This window comes from Electrophorus electricus, chromosome 18 (assembly GCF_013358815.1).
Source record: "Electrophorus electricus isolate fEleEle1 chromosome 18, fEleEle1.pri, whole genome shotgun sequence".
In the NCBI taxonomy this organism is placed as follows: domain Eukaryota; kingdom Metazoa; phylum Chordata; class Actinopteri; order Gymnotiformes; family Gymnotidae; genus Electrophorus; species Electrophorus electricus.
Window position 1 is genome coordinate 3,274,004 of NC_049552.1, and position 18,773 is coordinate 3,292,776.

General features: G+C 42.9%; 3 protein-coding genes and 1 long non-coding RNA gene across 8 annotated transcripts in view; 3 read left to right on the forward strand and 1 right to left on the reverse strand.

Moving 5' to 3' along the window:
- Positions 1-856, reverse strand: part of kansl3 (KAT8 regulatory NSL complex subunit 3) — a 15,996-nt gene extending 15,140 nt beyond the window's left edge. For all 5 annotated transcript variants that reach the window (XR_004777111.1, XM_035536105.1, XM_027031271.2 and 2 more), the window contains exons 1-2: positions 622-856; positions 1-105 (exon numbers count right to left, since the gene is read on the reverse strand). The exon at positions 1-105 is cut by the window's left edge and continues 66 nt beyond it. Coding sequence is in view for 4 of the 5 variants with exons in the window: in XM_035536105.1 (XP_035391998.1) it covers positions 1-105; positions 622-836 (320 nt within the window). In the remaining variant the exon portion in view is untranslated. The remainder of the gene's footprint in view (positions 106-621) is intronic.
- LOC113590930 (beta-microseminoprotein-like) lies at positions 818-8,438 on the forward strand. Its single transcript, XM_027031270.2, has 5 exons — positions 818-897; positions 984-1,005; positions 7,812-7,929; positions 7,996-8,029; positions 8,136-8,438. The coding sequence occupies exons 1-5, from the start codon at positions 868-870 to the stop codon at positions 8,253-8,255; spliced, it is 324 nt and encodes a 107-aa protein (XP_026887071.2). The 5' UTR covers positions 818-867; the 3' UTR covers positions 8,256-8,438.
- A 1,532-nt stretch (positions 8,439-9,970) lies between these two features.
- Positions 9,971-11,776, forward strand: LOC118240072 (beta-microseminoprotein-like). The gene is made up of 4 exons (XM_035536328.1): positions 9,971-10,405; positions 10,775-10,862; positions 11,134-11,251; positions 11,634-11,776. The coding sequence occupies exons 1-4, from the start codon at positions 10,403-10,405 to the stop codon at positions 11,758-11,760; spliced, it is 336 nt and encodes a 111-aa protein (XP_035392221.1). The 5' UTR covers positions 9,971-10,402; the 3' UTR covers positions 11,761-11,776.
- A 3,931-nt stretch (positions 11,777-15,707) lies between these two features.
- LOC118242955 lies at positions 15,708-17,543 on the forward strand. The gene is made up of 4 exons (XR_004777121.1): positions 15,708-16,172; positions 16,542-16,629; positions 16,901-17,018; positions 17,401-17,543. It is a non-coding gene; the product is annotated as an uncharacterized LOC118242955 (long non-coding RNA).
- Positions 17,544-18,773: the final 1,230 nt, after the last annotated feature.

Consider the following 18,773-nt stretch of genomic DNA (forward strand, 5'->3'; position numbering starts at 1 on the left):
ACATGTCGTTCGCACTCGTTCATCACGCTGCGAGCCTTCTGGTTGTCATAGAGTGGCATGGGGGTGGGCGTGACCGTTTCCACGTCGACGGACACGTCCGACTCGCTGGGAAAAAGGCAGCCGGGGAAATGCAAAGTGAATGAACCGACAGCTGCAGGGGGCGCACCGGGATGTGGGCAAGGCTTTTTTTTTTTTTTGCTGCCGTCGTAACAGCTGCACGGGTAGTGAAAGCTTTGGAAAAGTACCAACAAACAGCCCTTATCTGTAGGGGCAGGCTCATTTTATCACAGAGAATTACAGTCTTAACATCAGATCCCATTAGAACTGCACAGTAGGTACAAAAATGCGTCATATACCAAGGTCTCACACTGTGATATGTCACGAAATAAATACCGCACTGGATGTTTGTGAATTCCGTTCGAAACGTGTGTGGGTTCTCACCAAATCCAATGCAGTTAACAGCTCAAGTTAAAGCTGTTAAAGACAATATTTTACCATCCCAATAAGTGTATCAATGCAAATGTCTAAAATTGATTTGCAGCATTACACATTGTTCGTGGACTCAAAAGCCTAAAGCAGTGTGAGCCCTGAAGCCCCGTCCTGACTTCAAACAGCACTCACACGGAAGGTTCTGCCTGCCGCCGCGGGGTGACAAAAAGCATGCGGGTAGGCCGCGCGCTGCTGGCGTCCGGATGCGCGTTCCAGGGCTTGGCATAGCTGTGGTCCAGGAACACCAGGTCCAGCTCCCTCTCGTGAGCGGACAGCTGGAAAAGGAGCGAGGTCCCCATCCTTCGGGCCGAGGTCTGGAAGTCCCTCTCCCCGCCGTTGCGGTGCATCGTTTAGGCGCCTAGCCCCGCGAATCCACGGATGGAGCGAACATTAGATGTACTGATGAAGGTTAGAAAAGGAAAAGCGTCTTAATGAGCAAATGTTTGTTTTTGTGCATTTATAGCACGTAATGATTTTAACCGTCCCCTTAACAGAGAGACCACCGGGGTGAAACAGGTTAGCACAAGCTACAATGCACAACACTTGATATGCAACCGTTTACCAGCTAGTGCCTGTCAAACAGCACCGCCAATAACGAAATAACGCACTTGTTTAAATCGTTTAGCTACTGAGTCTCGAACCAGCTAGACATGCATTAGACTCTCCGACTACCAGTCTACTTTCATGCACAGCTAACTGACCAGCTAGTCCTACAAAGACAGGCATCGTTGCACGCACAGCTAACTGTGCATAGCCAACAGAACTGGCTCGAGAGCAGTGGCAGGGCTTTGGGCCCCGCGCGAGGGCGCACGCGCGGGCCAGTCTTCGGCGGCCGCGCCTCTCCATTAGCTAGCTAGGGTTAGCCAAGTTAGCTAGCTAGCGCAGTCGATGAGATCGCACGTTAACATCAACACGATTTGTTGTCCTACTCCATAATCAGCACTTTGCGACAAGAGAGTCGGAGTATGTGTGAAAGGCGGACCTCGCCGCGCTGTCCGACCACATATAACCGACCGCGCTTTGTGTGCGTTAGCTTGCGTTAGCTAGCGTTAGCCAGGTTAGCTCCCCAGGTAGCCATCAGACGTACTCACTGTCCTCGTCTGCTGTCTCAGAGACGGCTCACTTTACGCCATCGTGTTTTTGTTTGCGTTATATGTCGGTTATATGTCGGGAGTCCTGGACGTGCTGAGGAAACGAAGTGCGGCGCTGGGGAAGCTGTGAGCTCCGTCAGGGCTGTTGTGTTTCGCCCGTGACGGCATGCCTCAAAACCCGGAATGGAGTTCTCATTACAGCTTCAAAAAACAGCCCCAAACAGGCTACAGGGGTGTCCGAGTAAATGCTTAAATTAAACACGAAACACAGAGAAGTTGGGTTTTTAAAAAAGGAATATATCTTGTCTGATGGATATTCTTCATTAGTTGGTCCATTACTTTTCGAAAATACATTAATTCAGCCTGGAAGTAGGTGTAATTCCAGGTACTCGCTTTGTAATCGGAAGGTTGCCAGTTCAAGCCCTGCCACTGTTGGGCCCATGAGCAAGGCCCTTAACAACCCTCAATTGTTCACGTTGTACTCAGTCATAATTGTAAGTCGCTTTGGATAAAAGCGTCAGCTAAATGTTGATGGTGGTGTATATAGTGTGTAATTAAAAACAAACCGCAAGATTCTATTCTCCTTTTGTGTGAGGTAGGGAAAAAGTCAGTGCTTCATATGTGCTCAGCATTCTTTAATTATTAATCTCTATGTTGATATCACAAGGCCTACTGGAATCAGCCCTGCAATAACACATTTCTCTAAACAAATATTCTACTCTGTGCAATTGCATAACGAAGTTTACCACAGGAAATCGACTGTACTGACTCTAGTACAGGGAAATTGGGTTTATTAGAATTTGTCAAAGTGTAATCTAATTCAGAATAAGTTTGCAGTCTTAAAAAATAGAATTTTGTCTTTGGCTTTAATTAGTGTAATGTGGCATATGCAGGGACTAATATACCAGGTTTTATTTTACTAAACAAAATAATAAGTAATTTCTTAAATGTGAATTTTAAATGTGAATTAAATTTGCACTGGAACATTTGTTTCCCACCTGTGCTTTAACCTGTGGCTATACTAATCATGGCTTTTTTCCACATGTGGTGTTATGGGTGCAAATGTCATTTTTATGACTGGAATATATGTAGCAAATACGTTCAGTTCATAGTCTTTATTTTTAGTGTCTATGTTCAATATCAACAAGTAGCTTTAGCATCTGTGATGGAGCCCCACTCATAAGTTAGCATGAAGGGTCGTGCCAGTGTGTGGCAATTCTACACCGCAGCTTCAGCTCTTCTGGGAAGGCTTTCCACAAGGTTCAGGAGTGTGTTTATGGGAATTTTTGACCATTCTTCCAGAATCATATTTGTGAGGTCGGACACTGATGTTGGATGAGAAACTGCTGGCTTGCAGCCTCTGCTCCAATTCATCCCAAAGGTGTTCTATTGGGTTGAGGTCAGGACTCTGTGCAGGCCAGTCAAGTTCTTCCTCCAAACATGTTCATCCTTGTCTTTATGGACCTTGCTTTGTGCACTGGTGCGCAGTCATGTTGGAACAGGAAGGGGCCATCCCCAAATTGTTCCCACAAAGTTGGGTGCATAAAATTGTCCAAAATCTCTTGGTATGCTGAAGCATTAACAGTTCCTTTCACTGGAATTAAGGGGCTGAGCCCAACTCCTGAAAAACAACCCCACACCATAATCCCCCCTCCACCAAACTTTAAACTTGTCACAATGCAGTCAGACACTTATCGTTCTCCTGGCCAAACCCAGACTCATCTATCGGATTGCTAGATGGAGAAATGTGATTCGTTACTCCAGAGAACACGTCTCCACTACTCTAGAGTCACTGCATCTGACACTTTGCATTGCGTTTGGTGTTGTAAGGCTTGGATGCAGCTGCTTGGCCATGGAAACGCATTCCATGAAGCTCTCTACGCACTGTTCTTGAGCTAATCTGAAGGCCACATGAAGTTTGGAGGTCTGTAGTGATGGACTGTACAGAAAGTTGGAGACCTCTGTGCACTTCAGCATCCGCTGACCCTGCTCTGCCATTTTCTGTGTCCGACCACCTCATGGATGAATTACTGTCATTCCCAATCGCTTCCACTTTCTTATAATACCACTGACTGACTGACTTTAATATTTATTAGCAAGGAAATTTCACGACTGGACTAGTTGCACAGGTGGCATCCTATCATGGTACCACGCTGGATTCCACTGAGCTCCTGAGAGCGACCCGTTCTTCCACAAATGTTTGTATAAGCAGTCTGCATGCCTGGATGCTTGGTTTTATACACCTGTGGCCATGGAAGTGATTGGAACACCTGAATTCAGTGATTTGGATGGGTGAGAGAATTCCTTTGGCAATATAGCGTACATGTCCTGTCAGTTCATGTAGGCTTGAACATGTGCAAAAAAAGTACTAGAAATTATGTGGAGTAAAAATAATATGCACTAAATATTTTACATCAAATGCTATGTAAAGCTCAAATAGGATTGGTGAATATATGTTGATTTGTAGTTGTTTTGTTTTATGCCAAAATTAATTAGTAGAAATATCACTACCTTCCTTGTGTGCAGTTAAAAAGTTGTGCTGCAGAGTCAGATATGTTTATTTATCACTTTCATAACTCTGCTGAATGTATTGTTAAGAAATATCCTGGTTACAACATCACTCTTAGCTGCAGAGATAAACCAACATGATGTTGCTTTAGTAAGATAAATGGCATTTCTCTTTTTCCATCACAGCTTGTCATGTCAGTGGCGGAACAGTGATGTTTGTGGCACTGTGAGGTGGACTCTCTCTCCAATATGTTTTATCAGTGTAATTGGTTTGCTCTAGAAAGGTCTTTATTTATTATTATAGGTTTTCACATCTGGTAACAACAGGCACAGTTTGCTATCATACCATGTCATGTAGATATCTGCTATCATTCTTATCATTCTTATCATTCTTATCACTAATTCACAAAATGTTGTTTCACGGTCTAGAAGATGACCGCTATTCAGAGGGGAAATGACACAGGACCACAGCTAAGACCAAGCACTTCTGACAAGCATACACCAAGTTACAGTTCAGCTTGGTCGTATTGCATTTTTCAGTTTTATTATTATTATTTTTCAACTTCTTTTGAAGTCATGTATCATATATTTTAATACAAATGACACTGACAAGCACCCTAAACTCCATAGTTTTATAACTATGCAAAAATCTTACCATGTTTGCAGTAACTCTTGATGTCTTACACCCTCAGACTTAAACTAAATAAAAGATGACCAAAGCTATTGCTTTAACCCCCTCGGAAGAACTGGGCTAGAGTGGAAAAAGTCTGCTGGGCAGGATCTTACTGGTAAAAGATAATGTGTGTACACACACACACACACACACAAGCAGACATTAACTGCAAGTCAAACACTCAAATATTCCATACTGGGCTTTTATAATCTGTGTGTGTTGATCTTGTCGCACCTGCCCAGAGTGACTCATTGTCAGGATGTAGTGGATAAGATCCGGCACCCGGTGGGCTCTGCAGTGCCAGCAGTGCAGATGCCACCCGACACCGAGCTCATAGCAAAGCAAGATGCAGGCACTCTCAAGTTAATAAGACCTCTTAAACCTTTGACTAAATCAAATGTTGTAAATAAAAGATTGTAGATGTGCACAAAACCTTTGCAAAGGGATTGTTTGTTTGTTTATTTTCTCTCCCTCTTCCTCACTTTCTCGCTCCGTTGCTCCTCATCTTTAGGCGTCTGGTTTTTTCTCTTATCTTGTCCTCCATGCTTTTCCCTGCATCCTCCGTCTCTCCTGTCCTGCCTGGCTCTAAGCATCTTTTTCTCCTCCAGCTGTTTTTTCTTAAATTTATCAGTCTAAATGACTAAAGTATTTCTCCTCAGAAGAGATGGGGAAGAAGCCAGAGCAACGGAATGTGATGCCGTCAGTGATGCTCGAGTTATCTGGGAGGCAAAAAACTCAAGATGCATACAAACTTGCCAAATGGACTTCTGATGAGTGTGATGTTGCCCCTACCCCTTTGTGCGCCTTTTGAATAAATAAAGTTATGAAAAACATGTAAATGAATATCAGACTAGTTTCTTCTCGTATCCAGGTATGGAAAGCCAAACCTCCAGGTTTGTTTACAAGCCGGAGGGAACCCAAACGTTCCACTACTTTCTATTTAGATTATTGTTGATTCTGTGGGGACACAGCATGCACCTACAAACTATAAATAGCTCATAACTTTTGGACACTCCTTGTAGGCCATTTCTCTGGAGATCTCCCGTTTCCCTGATTTGGGTGATCATTATCTTGGTTAAGCTTGCATGAGCTTTACCCTGGCAGTCGTAAGGTTGATGTCACTTGATCAAAACCATGTGTCTGCTTGAATGGTCTCTGCATGATTTTTAAAATCAGCATTGGTAACTGGTGATGTCAGTTATAAACATTAGAGACTCATCTGTGCACTTAGAATCAAAATTTGCTGCTATCAAAACATTTGCTACTATCGATCAAAAAGGTGCTAAGCGAATTAATCTGTTTTACTAGAACAGTGTTGTATTGTTTCAGATTTCAGATCTTTTTCTTTCTGTTCAGTCTTAAAAACATTTTACACTATGTTCCCTTGGTCTTTAAATGTAAATGTGATGTGAGAACACGACAGTAGTGCAGAGACAGATGCATTCAGTTATATCAGAATAATTTATGTATGAAGGTCTCTGGGAGAGAACACTTCTGGGCTTTTGGCAAGCTCATCAGAACGAGTTCTAAATGACCACAGTGAGGTGTAAGGTTGAGTCAAAATATTTCCTGTGCTTCAGTCCCGATGAGGTTGTGTAGGCTTGAGTTTGGGCCAATTCAGTTCAGTTCAAGTCGATTCATATTTGCTATCATTAAACATATTGGTATGCAGCAACACAGAGACCTATAGTCTCAAACATGAACATGTGAAACCAAATGTATTGACACAGGACGACTTCAGTGGTCATAAAAACATTTTATGATAAGCACCAGTCTGAGTGCATGTAAGGATTCTAAATGAGCTAAAAGCTTTCAGTAAGTTTCATGACACATTAAAGGGGATCATGACATGAAAGCTCCAGCCAGAAAATGGTTGATTCCAGAGATTTTCTGGGAGGTATTCTTCGGCAGTGTATCCCTCATGTATAAAAATTTCAAGGGTTTTGTTTATGTTTCTGGAGTACGTTGAGCAGGCACTGGCCTTTCCAGGTCATGACGTTTGTCTTGCTGTCAGCCTGTCCGGTCAGCCACCTAGCCAACTGCACTCTGTTTAAAAGGACACATTGTTTTCTGCTGTCAGGTTCGGGAACATCTACGCTTAATTTCGAACCATGGTATGTATACGCTATTCCCAAATTCAGTAGTTTGGTTTTCTTTAAAAAAAAACAAAAACAAAACAAAGCTAGAAATGTCATTAGTGTTTTATTCAATGGATTTTTGTAAAGAAAGTGATGTGATAATGTGCTACCATGGTAACGCACCACATTCTACACTACAGTTAGGCATTTAAAAGGCAATTATTATTCCACTGTGACGTCTTGCTGAGGAGTCATTTCACTCAAGCGCTTGTTCACATGTGTGTTATGTGTGTTATGAACCTTCTCAGTGGGTTTTAACAGCATTTTTGCTGAATCAAAATGGCTCATGCTTCGGTGTACATGTGTTTTACATACATGTGCACAGTTTACAGTACGTTAGGTTGGAAGTAATGTGCACAGGAAGTAGTGTAAAGAAGAAAGCTGTTTTTTGTCCTATATGTATCTGTGTTCTAGTAAGGCCAAGGACATGTGTGATTTTTGTTTTTCCTTCTTCTTAAGAATAAAAATTTAAAACAAACCTAATTTGAATTTTTATTCCAAAGTCCATGCCGAAGTGGTCAGTGTTTGTGGTGTTAGTCATGTGTGAACTCATTCCTTTGAACAATGCTGCCTGCTGGATTGTCACTGAAAACTGGTACACACACAAAAACAAGCAAAAACAAACAACACATCTGTTCCTTTCACAGTGTAGCACACCTTCTAGAGTAACATAAGGTTCTAGAGTAACATGCAACTACTGTTTTTCTGTCTACTGTACCCACACACAGTTATGATGTATGCCGTATCTTTTCATAATGTGCTGTCACCCTCTGAGATCTAACAACAACATGTTGTAATACAAAAGCTAATACAATAGCATTCGACACTATATAGATGTATACATTACTTACAACAACAGAGAAGTATCCCAGTCTCTAGGTAGTTTGACCCTGACTGTTGAACCCTGGACAGATGTGCCTCGGTGTCAGGATGGTGTGGATAAGACCTTTCATCCAAAGGGCACCTCCTGGACTAACAGCAAATGCTGGACATGCACATGCCTTCAGAGTGCCATGCGCTGCTGTCATGGGTAAATACACGTCCCAGTACCGCACAACACATGCTCTCCAGATCAGTCCTGTGCTGTGATGTGTAGAGGTCTGATGTTCCAAAGTAAACATATGAAACATGTTTATTAGATCTGATGTTTCAAATTAACCTAATGAAGCCTGGTTATTTGATATATCATTCTCAGAAGGTTATGCACTTCTTAATGATTTTTTTTTCACTTTACAGCTTACCGACAATTTTCCTGCAAACTGTGAGGTGACATACGATTATCACACTTGTACGTTTAAGGTTTTCCAAAAGGGAAATCCAGCCATCAGGTGTACTTATTCTGCTACTGGAAAGTGATGCTCAAGTACACAAATCAATAAAGATTTCTGGCATTATGCACATCAGTGGTGATTAATCAAATTAACAATCACAGTTTACAGAATACCACAGTAGCAGACACACAATACCCAGCAAACGTGAGATGCAGGCACTCAAGTTAGTGATACACTTATAGACCTGTATGAACATGAAATAAATAAAGTGCAGACATACAAAAAAAACTTTTGCAAATTGCTTCTTTCTTTCTTTACTTTATATATATATTGCTGATGAAACAGCTCTCGTGGTCAATTATTTTAGCAGTAATATTAAATCTAATAATGGTGAATGGTATGTTTCTCCATGATGGTTACAGAGTGATCAGAGATTTTTATACTTTTGCTAAGTAAAAACAATTAAGACTTCAACATTCAAAGTGACAAATATGCTGAGCAAGAATGCTGAATTATTACTTTGTGACAGATCGGATTTGTCAGGCATTATTCAGTGGTGTATTCTGGACATCCTATAAAGAAAGAGACATGCTGCATAATGAGAGAGACAGTGCCTATGTAAATGTAACTAAACACTTTGAGATGTGCTGCATAATGAGAGAGACAGTGCCTATGTAAATGTAACTAAACACTTTGAGATGTGCTGCATAATGAGAGAGACAGTGCCTATGTAAATGTAACTAAACACTTTGAGATGTGCTGCATAATGAGAGAGACAGTGCCTATGTACAGTAAATGTAATTAAATACTCTGTGGACTTTCCTGACTTGAATTTACTCGATTTCACCTAAATTTGAAAGTTGCTGCAGATGCTTTAAGGAGTAAGTAGCTTCCATTCTTCTGGCCTCTACTGTTTTGTTGTTCTTCTCCAGTTTCACTGTCTCAACATATTTCTGTCTCTCTTTCTTGTCTCATCCATCATCTCTGTTAAGTCTCCAGTATCTTCGTGTCTCTCCCTCTCTCTCTCTCTCTCTCTCTCTCTCTCTCTCTCTCACTCTCTCCCCCTCTCTCCCTTTCTTTCTCTCCCTCTCTCTCTCCCCCCCCTCTCTCTCTCTCTCTCTCTCTCTCTCTCCCTCTCCCCTCTCTCTCCCTCTCTCTCTCCCCCTTTCATTCTCTCTCCCCCTCTTTCTCTCTCTCCCCCTCTTTCTCTCTTTCTCTCCCCTCTCTCTCCCTCTCTCTCCCCCCTCTCTCTCTCTCCCTTTCTCACTCCCTCTCTCTCCCTCTCTTTCATTCTCTCTCTCTCCCCCTCTCTCTTTCTCTCTCTCTCCCCCTTTCTCTCTCTCTCTCTCTCCCTCTCTCCCTCTCATTCTCTCTCCCCCTTTCTCTCTCTCTCTCCCTTTCTTTCTCTCCCTCTCTCTCACTCTTCCCCCCTTTCTCTCTCTCTTGTTCTCTCTCTCCCTCTCCCTCTTTCTCTCTCTCCCCTCTCTCTCCCTCTCTCTCTCTCTCTCTCTCACTCTCTCCCCCTCTCTCCCTTTCTTTCTCTCCCTCTCTCTCTCTCTCCCCCTTTCTCTCTCTCTGTTCTCTCTCTCCCCCCCCCCCTCTCTCTCTCTCTCTCTCTCTCTCTCTCTCCCCCCCCCCTCCCTCTCTCCTCTGCACTTCCATTCGTGGAGCAATACCTTCACTTCCTTCTCCATTCTCGCTCTTCCTCTCTTTCTCTCTCTCGCTCTTCCTCTCTTTCTTGCTCCAGTGCTCTTCATCATAAGACTTGTGCTTGTTTTCTAGTTTCTGTTTTAGTTCCAAATTCTTTCCTCCTTCTCTTGCCCTCCAAGCTTTTCCCTTCATCGTTCACCTCTCTTCTCTCCTCCTTTGCTCCTTTCTTTTTCCATCATTCTTCTAGTTATCTCTTGCTCCAAACAGGTTTTCCTATCCTCCATTTTTTCCTTCTCTCCTTTTCTTTCATTCTGTCATTCGTTTGTCCTTTCTCTACCCTTTCTTGCTCCTTTGCTACACTCTTCATGTCCTCCACTCTCTGTCCATCTTGCTGTCTCATTGTTATTCTCTCTCTTTTCAGCCAGTTCCTTTCTTCAGCAGGTCCGGGTCTTTCCAGGACATGACACCTGCCTTATTTGAAATGCATCTGACGTCACTAACCCAGCCCGCTCCGCTCTGTTTAAAAAGAAGCGTTTGTTATCTGCTCTCAACCTCTGGAACATCTACACTTAGCTTTGAACCATGGTAAGAAATCTCTCTGGCCAAATTCCGCTGCGCTTTTTACCTGTTTACAAGCTATAAATGTTCTCAACATTTGCTAATATTAACTGGACTTGTTCATTCTTTATGACAATTTTAAATCTTCTGTATTATACTTAGAAACCTCCTGTTAGAAATGTCTACAAATATATTCAAATATTTGCTCTAGGAAGTGATCAGTTGTTATTGTGGAGACTTTTTCAAATGAAATAGGAATGTCATATCTATCTGTGCCATTGAAAGTAATTATGGGAGTTTAAATAAAATGAAAGTTTGAAAATGTATGTTAAAAACACATTCTTCAAGAGAAGTATTTATCCAATCAATTTCTTTATTTGACTTTTTGGTCCAAAGTGCATGCTGAAGTGGTCAGTCTTGGTAGTGCTGTGTGGACTCATTCCTCTGAGCAATGCTGCTTGCTTTAATGCAAAACTGGAATTTGGTAGTGTACACACACACACTCACACACAATTCCATATACATTTACAGCATTTAGCTGACACTTTTATCAAAAGCATCTTAGTTATGACTGAATAAAACGTGAACAATTGAGGGTTAAGGGTCTTGCTCAGGGGCCCAACAGTGGCGGGACTTGAACTGCAACCTTTGATTACAAGTAGTGTGCCCTCACCACAATAATAGCAAGACGAACCCATGTTATTCAATACTGGGCTTTTATAATCCACGTGTGTTGATCTTCTCACTCTGGGCAGGTGCGACTCATTGTCAGGATCTAGCGGATAAGACCTGGCACCCCGTGGGCTCTGCCTGGACCAACAGCAAATGCAACAAGTGTGAATGTAACCCCACATCACTGAGATGCTGTGATGGGTAAATACACACTCAGCCACACATTATGAAATATGCACAGACACACTACTTATTCGCAATAGACATTTAAACAATGATGTCCAGGTTTATTTTCTACAGTATACAACAGTAGAAACTCCACATCTCTTGCCTTATTCTGCATATTTAAAAAAAAAAAAAAAAAAGGAACTTCATGTCATTTTGGTTGAGAAAATTTTTCAGTTATGTTACTGTCAGATTTAGACACTAAAACTGAGAGCATAGTTCATAAAATTATAATCTAGAGATGAAAATCTAGTGAAAAGAAATGTGGTCGACCTTTGAAGTGAATACATTTACAAGTCTAAGGTCTCTTTCTTAATACAGTTACCTGTTTTTTGTGTGTCTTTTTTTTACTCTACAGTTTACCATCAAAACTGCACTTTTCTGGTGACTGTGAGGTGAAATATAATTATGAAACCTGTACATTTAAAGTTTTCCAAAAGGGAAATCCAGCCATCGAGTGTCCTTATTCTGCTACTGGAAAGTGATGCTCAAGTACACAAATCAATAAAGATTTCCTGCATTATGCACATCAGTGGTGATTAATCAAATTAACAATCACAGTTTACAGAATACCACAGTAGCAGACCCACAATACCCAGCAAACGTGAGATGCAGGCACTCAAGTTAGTGATACACTTATAGACCTGTATGAACATGAAATAAATAAAGTGCAGACATACAAAAAAAAACTTTTGCAAATTGCTTCTTTATTTCTTTACTTTATATATATATTGCTGTATATATTGCTGATAAAACAGACAGCTCTCGTGGTCAATTCTTTTAGCAGTAATATTAAATCTAATAATGGTGAATGGTATGTTTCTCCATGATGGTTACAGAGTGATCAGAGATTTTTATACTTTTGCTAAGTAAAAACAATCAAGACTCCAACATTCAAAGTGACAAATATGCTGAACAAGAATGCTGAATTATTACTTTGTGACAGATCGGATTTGTCAGGCATTATTCAGTGGTGTATTCTGGACATCCTATAAAGAAAGAGACATGCTGCATAATGAGAGAGACAGTACCTATGTAAATGTAACTAAACACTTTGAGATGTGCTGCATAATGAGAGAGACAGTGCCTATGTAAATGTAACTAAACACTTTGAGATGTGCTGCATAATGAGAGAGACAGTGCCTATGTAAATGTAACTAAACACTTTGAGATGTGCTGTATAATGAGAGAGACAGTGCCTATGTAAATGTAACTAAACACTTTGAGATGTGCTGCATAATGAGAGAGACAGTGCCTATGTAAATGTAACTAAACACTTTGAGATGTGCTGCATAATGAGAGAGACAGTGCCTATGTAAATGTAACTAAACACTTTGAGATGTGCTGCATAATGAGAGAGACAGTGCCTATGTACAGTAAATGTAATTAAATACTCTGTGGACTTTCCTGACTTGAATTTACTCGATTTCACCTAAATTTGAAAGTTGCTGCAGATGCTTTAAGGAGTGAGTAGCTTCCATTCTTCTGGCCTCTACTGTTTTGTTGTTCTTCTCCAGTTTCACTGTCTCAACATATTTCTGTCTCTCTTTCTTGTCTCATCCATCATCTCTGTTAAGTCTCCAGTATCTTCGTGTCACTCTCTCTCTCTCCCCTCTCTCTCTCTCTCTCTCTCTCTCTCTCTCTCCCTCTCATTCTCTCTCTCTCCCTCTTTCTCTCTCTCTCTCCCCTCTCTCTCTCCCCCTCTCCCTCTCCCCTCTCTCTCTCCCCCTCTCTCCCCCCCTCTCTCTCTCCCCTCTCCCCCTCTTTCTCTCTCTTGTTCTCTCCCCCCTCTCTCCATCTCTCTCCTCCCTCTCTCTCCCTCTCTCTCTCCCCCTTTCTCTCTCTCCCTTTCTTTCTCTCCCTCTCTCTCTCTCCCTCTCTTTCATTCTCTCTCCCCTCTTTCTCTCTTGTTCTCTCTCCTCCCTCTCCCCTCTCTCTCCCTCTCTCTCTCCCCCTTTCATTCTCTCTCTCCCCCTCTTTCTCTCTTTCTCTCCCCTCTCTCTCCGTCTCTCCCCCCTCTCTCTCTCTCTTTCTCACTCCCTCTCTCTCCCTCTCTTTCATTCTCTCTCTCTCCCCCTCTCTCTCTTTCTCTCTCTCTCCCTTTCTCTCTCTCTCTCTCTCTCCCTCTCTCCCCCCCTCTCTCTCTCCCCTCTCCCCCTCTTTCTCTCTCTTGTTCTCTCCCCCCTCTCTCCCTCTCTCTCTCTCCCTCTCTCTCTCCCCCTTTCTCTCTCTCCCTTTCTTTCTCTCCCTCTCTCACTCTCTCCCCCTCTCTCTCCCTCTCTTTCATTCTCTCTCCCCTTTCTCTCTTGTTCTCTCTCCTCCCTCTCCCCTCTCTCTCCCTCTCTCTCTCCCCCTCTTTCTCTCTTTCTCTCCCCTCTCTCCCTCTCTCTCCCCCTCTCTCTCTCTCCCTCTCTCTCCCTCTTTCATTCTCTCTCTCTCTCCCCCTCTCTCTCTTTCTCTCTCTCTCCCCCTTTCTCTCTCTCTCTCTCTCCCTCTCTCCCCCTCTCTCCCTCTCATTCTCTCTCCCCCTTTCTCTCTCTCTCTCTCTCTCTCCCTCTCATTCTCTCTCTCTCCCTCTTTCTCTCTCTCTCTCCCCTCTCTCTCTCCCCCTCTCTCTCTCCCCTCTCCCCCTCTTTCTCTCTCTTGTTCTCTCCCCCCTCTCTCCATCTCTCTCCTCCCTCTCTCTCCCTCTCTCTCTCCCCCTTTCTCTCTCTCCCTTTCTTTCTCTCCCTCTCTCACTCTCTCCCTCTCTTTCATTCTCTCTCCCCTCTTTCTCTCTTGTTCTCTCTCCTCCCTCTCTCTCCCTCTCTCTCTCCCCCTTTCATTCTCTCTCTCCCCCTCTTTCTCTTTCTCTCCCCTCTCTCTCCGTCTCTCCCCCCTCTCTCTCTCTCTTTCTCACTCCCTCTCTCTCCCTCTCTTTCATTCTCTCTCTCTCCCCCTCTCTCTCTTTCTCTCTCTCTCCCTTTCTCTCTCTCTCTCTCCCTCTCTCCCCCCCTCTCTCTCTCCCCTCTCCCCCTCTTTCTCTCTCTTGTTCTCTCCCCCCTCTCTCCCTCTCTCTCCTCCCTCTCTCTCCCTCTCTCTCCCCCTTTCTCTCTCTCCCTTTCTTTCTCTCCCTCTCTCACTCTCTCCCCCTCTCTCTCCCTCTCTTTCATTCTCTCTCCCCTTTCTCTCTTGTTCTCTCTCCTCCCTCTCCCCTCTCTCTCCCTCTCTCTCTCCCCCTCTTTCTCTCTTTCTCTCCCCTCTCTCCCTCTCTCTCCCCCTCTCTCTCTCTCCCTCTCTCTCCCTCTCTTTCATTCTCTCTCTCTCTCCCCCTCTCTCTCTTTCTCTCTCTCTCCCCCTTTCTCTCTCTCTCTCTCCCTCTCTCCCCCTCTCTCCCTCTCATTCTCTCTCCCCCTTTCTCTCTCTCTCTCCCTTTCTTTCTCTCCCTCTCTCTCACTCTTTCCCCCCTTTCTCTCTCTCTTGTTCTCTCTCTCCCTCTCCCCCTCTTTCTCTCTCTCTCTCCCCTCTCTCTCCCCCTCTCCCTCTCCCCTCTCTCTCTCCCCCTCTCTCCCCCCCTCTCTCTCTCCCCTCTCCCCTCTTTCTCTCTCTTGTTCTCTCCCCCCTCTCTCCCTCTCTCTCCTCCCTCTCTCCCTCTCTCTCTCTCCCCCTTTCTCTCTCTCCCTTTCTTTCTCTCCCTCTCTCACTCAATCCCCCTCTCTCTCCCTCTCTTTAATTCTCTCTCCCCTCTTTCTCTCTTGTTCTCTCTCCTCCCTCTCCCCTCTCTCTCCCTCTCTCTCTCCCCCTTTCATTCTCTCTCTCCCCCTCTTTCTCTCTCTCCCCCTTTCTCTTTCTCTCCCCTCTCTCTCCCTCTCTCTCCCCCCTCTCTCTCTCTCCCTTTCTCACTCCCTCTCTCTCCCTCTCTTTCATTCTCTCTCTCTCCCCCTCTCTCTCTTTCTCTCTCTCTCCCCTTCTCTCTCTCTCTCTCCCTCTCATTCTCTCTCCCCCTCTTTCTCTCTCTCTCCCTTTCTTTCTCTCCCTCTCTCTCACTCTTTCCCCCCTTTCTCTCTCTCTTGTTCTCTCTCTCCCTCTCCCCCTCTTTCTCTCTCTCCCCTCTCTCTCCCTCTCTCTCTCTCTCTCTCTCACTCTCTCCCCCTCTCTCCCTTTCTTTCTCTCCCTCTCTCTCTCTCTCCCCCTTTCTCTCTCTCTGTTCTCTCTCTCCCCCCCCTCTCTCTCTCTCTCTCTCTCTCTCTCTCTCTCTCTCTCTCCCCCCCCCTCCCTCTCTCCTCTGCACTTCCATTCGTGGAGCAATACCTTCACTTCCTTCTCCATTCTCGCTCTTCCTCTCTTTCTCTCTCTCGCTCTTCCTCTCTTTCTCTCTCTCGCTCTTCCTCTCTTTCTCTCTCTCGCTCTTCCTCTCTTTCTTGCTCCAGTGCTCTTCGTCTTAAGACTTGTGCTTGTTTTCTAGTTTCTGTTTTAGTTCCAAATTCTTTCCTCCTTCTCTTGCCCTCCAAGCTTTTCCCTTCATCGTTCACCTCTCTTCTCTCCTCCTTTGCTCCTTTCTTTTTCCATCATTCTTCTAGTTATCTCTTGCTCCAAACAGGTTTTCCTATCCTCCATTTTTTCCTTCTCTCCTTTTCTTTCATTCTGTCATTCGTTTGTCCTTTCTCTACCCTTTCTTGCTCCTTTGCTACACTCTTCATGTCCTCCACTCTCTGTCCATCTTGCTGTCTCATTGTTATTCTCTCTCTTTTCAGCCAGTTCCTTTCTTCAGCAGGTCCGGGTCTTTCCAGGACATGACACCTGCCTTATTTGAAATGCATCTGACGTCACTAACCCAGCCCGCTCCGCTCTGTTTAAAAAGAAGCGTTTGTTATCTGCTCTCAACCTCTGGAACATCTACACTTAGCTTTGAACCATGGTAAGAAATCTCTCTGGCCAAATTCCGCTGCACTTTTTACCTGTTTACAAGCTATAAATGTTCTCAACATTTGCTAATATTAACTGGACTTGTTCATTCTTTATGACAATTTTAAATCTTCTGTATTATACTTAGAAACCTCCTGTTAGAAATGTCTACAAATATATTCAAATATTTGCTCTAGGAAGTGATCAGTTGTTATTGTGGAGACTTTTTCAAATGAAATAGGAATGTCATATCTATCTGTGCCATTGAAAGTAATTATGGGAGTTTAAATAAAATGAAAGTTTGAAAATGTATGTTAAAAACACATTCTTCAAGAGAAGTATTTATCCAATCAATTTCTTTATTTGACTTTTTGGTCCAAAGTGCATGCTGAAGTGGTCAGTCTTGGTAGTGCTGTGTGGACTCATTCCTCTGAGCAATGCTGCTTGCTTTAATGCAAAACTGGAATTTGGTAGTGTACACACACACACTCACACACAATTCCATATACATTTACAGCATTTAGCTGACACTTTTATCAAAAGCATCTTAGTTATGACTGAATAAAACGTGAACAATTGAGGGTTAAGGGTCTTGCTCAGGGGCCCAACAGTGGCGGGACTTGAACTGCAACCTTTGATTACAAGTAGTGTGCCCTCACCACAATAATAGCAAGACGAACCCATGTTATTCAATACTGGGCTTTTATAATCCACGTGTGTTGATCTTCTCACTCTGGGCAGGTGCGACTCATTGTCAGGATCTAGCGGATAAGACCTGGCACCCCGTGGGCTCTGCCTGGACCAACAGCAAATGCAACAAGTGTGAATGTAACCCCACATCACTGAGATGCTGTGATGGGTAAATACACACTCAGCCACACATTATGAAATATGCACAGACACACTACTTATTCGCAATAGACATTTAAACAATGATGTCCAGGTTTATTTTCTACAGTATACAACAGTAGAAACTCCACATCTCTTGCCTTATTCTGCATATTTAAAAAAAAAAAAAAAAAAGGAACTTCATGTCATTTTGGTTGAGAAAATTTTTCAGTTATGTTACTGTCAGATTTAGACACTAAAACTGAGAGCATAGTTCATAAAATTATAATCTAGAGATGAAAATCTAGTGAAAAGAAATGTGGTCGACCTTTGAAGTGAATAAATTTACAAGTCTAAGGTCTCTTTCTTAATACAGTTACCTGTTTTTTGTGTGTCTTTTTTTTACTCTACAGTTTACCATCAAAACTGCACTTTTCTGGTGACTGTGAGGTGAAATATAATTATGAAACCTGTACATTTAAAGTTTTCCAAAAGGGAAATCCAGCCATCGAGTGTCCTTATTCTGCTACTGGAAAGTGATGCTCAAGTACACAAATCAATAAAGATTTCCTGCATTATGCACATCAGTGGTGATTAATCAAATTAACAATCACAGTTTACAGAATACCACAGTAGCAGACCCACAATACCCAGCAAACGTGAGATGCAGGCACTCAAGTTAGTGATACACTTATAGACCTGTATGAACATGAAATAAATAAAGTGCAGACATACAAAAAAAACTTTTGCAAATTGCTTCTTTATTTCTTTACTTTATATATATATTGCTGTATATATTGCTGATAAAACAGACAGCTCTCGTGGTCAATTCTTTTAGCAGTAATATTAAATCTAATAATGGTGAATGGTATGTTTCTCCATGATGGTTACAGAGTGATCAGAGATTTTTATACTTTTGCTAAGTAAAAACAATCAAGACTCCAACATTCAAAGTGACAAATATGCTGAACAAGAATGCTGAATTATTACTTTGTGACAGATCGGATTTGTCAGGCATTATTCAGTGGTGTATTCTGGACATCCTATAAAGAAAGAGACATGCTGCATAATGAGAGAGACAGTACCTATGTAAATGTAACTAAACACTTTGAGATGTGCTGCATAATGAGAGAGACAGTGCCTATGTAAATGTAACTAAACACTTTGAGATGTGCTGCATAATGAGAGAGACAGTGCCTATGTAAATGTAACTAAACACTTTGAGATGTGCTGTATAATGAGAGAGACAGTGCCTATGTAAATGTAACTAAACACTTTGAGATGTGCTGCATAATGAGAGAGACAGTGCCTATGTAAATGTAACTAAACACTTTGAGATGTGCTGCATAATGAGAGAGACAGTGCCTATGTAAATGTAACTAAACACTTTGAGATGTGCTGCATAATGAGAGAGACAGTGCCTATGTACAGTAAATGTAATTAAATACTCTGTGGACTTTCCTGACTTGAATTTACTCGATTTCACCTAAATTTGAAAGTTGCTGCAGATGCTTTAAGGAGTGAGTAGCTTCCATTCTTCTGGCCTCTACTGTTTTGTTGTTCTTCTCCAGTTTCACTGTCTCAACATATTTCTGTCTCTCTTTCTTGTCTCATCCATCATCTCTGTTAAGTCTCCAGTATCTTCGTGTCACTCTCTCTCTCTCCCCTCTCTCTCTCTCTCTCTCTCTCTCTCTCTCTCTCTCTCTCTCTCCCTCTCATTCTCTCTCTCTCCCTCTTTCTCTCCGTCTCTCCCCTCTCTCTCTCCCCCTCTCCCTCTCCCCTCTCT

Excerpts from the sequence above, each read along its gene's own strand:
- LOC113590930 (XM_027031270.2), top strand. The coding sequence starts at position 868 with ATGGAGCGAACATTAGATGTACTGATGAAG. Across the intron at positions 898-983 it reads CATTAGATGTACTGATGAAG|AGAGACCACCGGGGTGAAAC; the intron begins GTTAGAAAAGGA and ends TCCCCTTAACAG. Across the intron at positions 1,006-7,811 it reads AGACCACCGGGGTGAAACAG|ATGTGCCTCGGTGTCAGGAT; the intron begins GTTAGCACAAGC and ends AACCCTGGACAG.
- LOC118240072 (XM_035536328.1), top strand. Across the intron at positions 10,863-11,133 it reads TAATGCAAAACTGGAATTTG|GTGCGACTCATTGTCAGGAT; the intron begins GTAGTGTACACA and ends CACTCTGGGCAG. Across the intron at positions 11,252-11,633 it reads TCACTGAGATGCTGTGATGG|TTTACCATCAAAACTGCACT; the intron begins GTAAATACACAC and ends TTTACTCTACAG.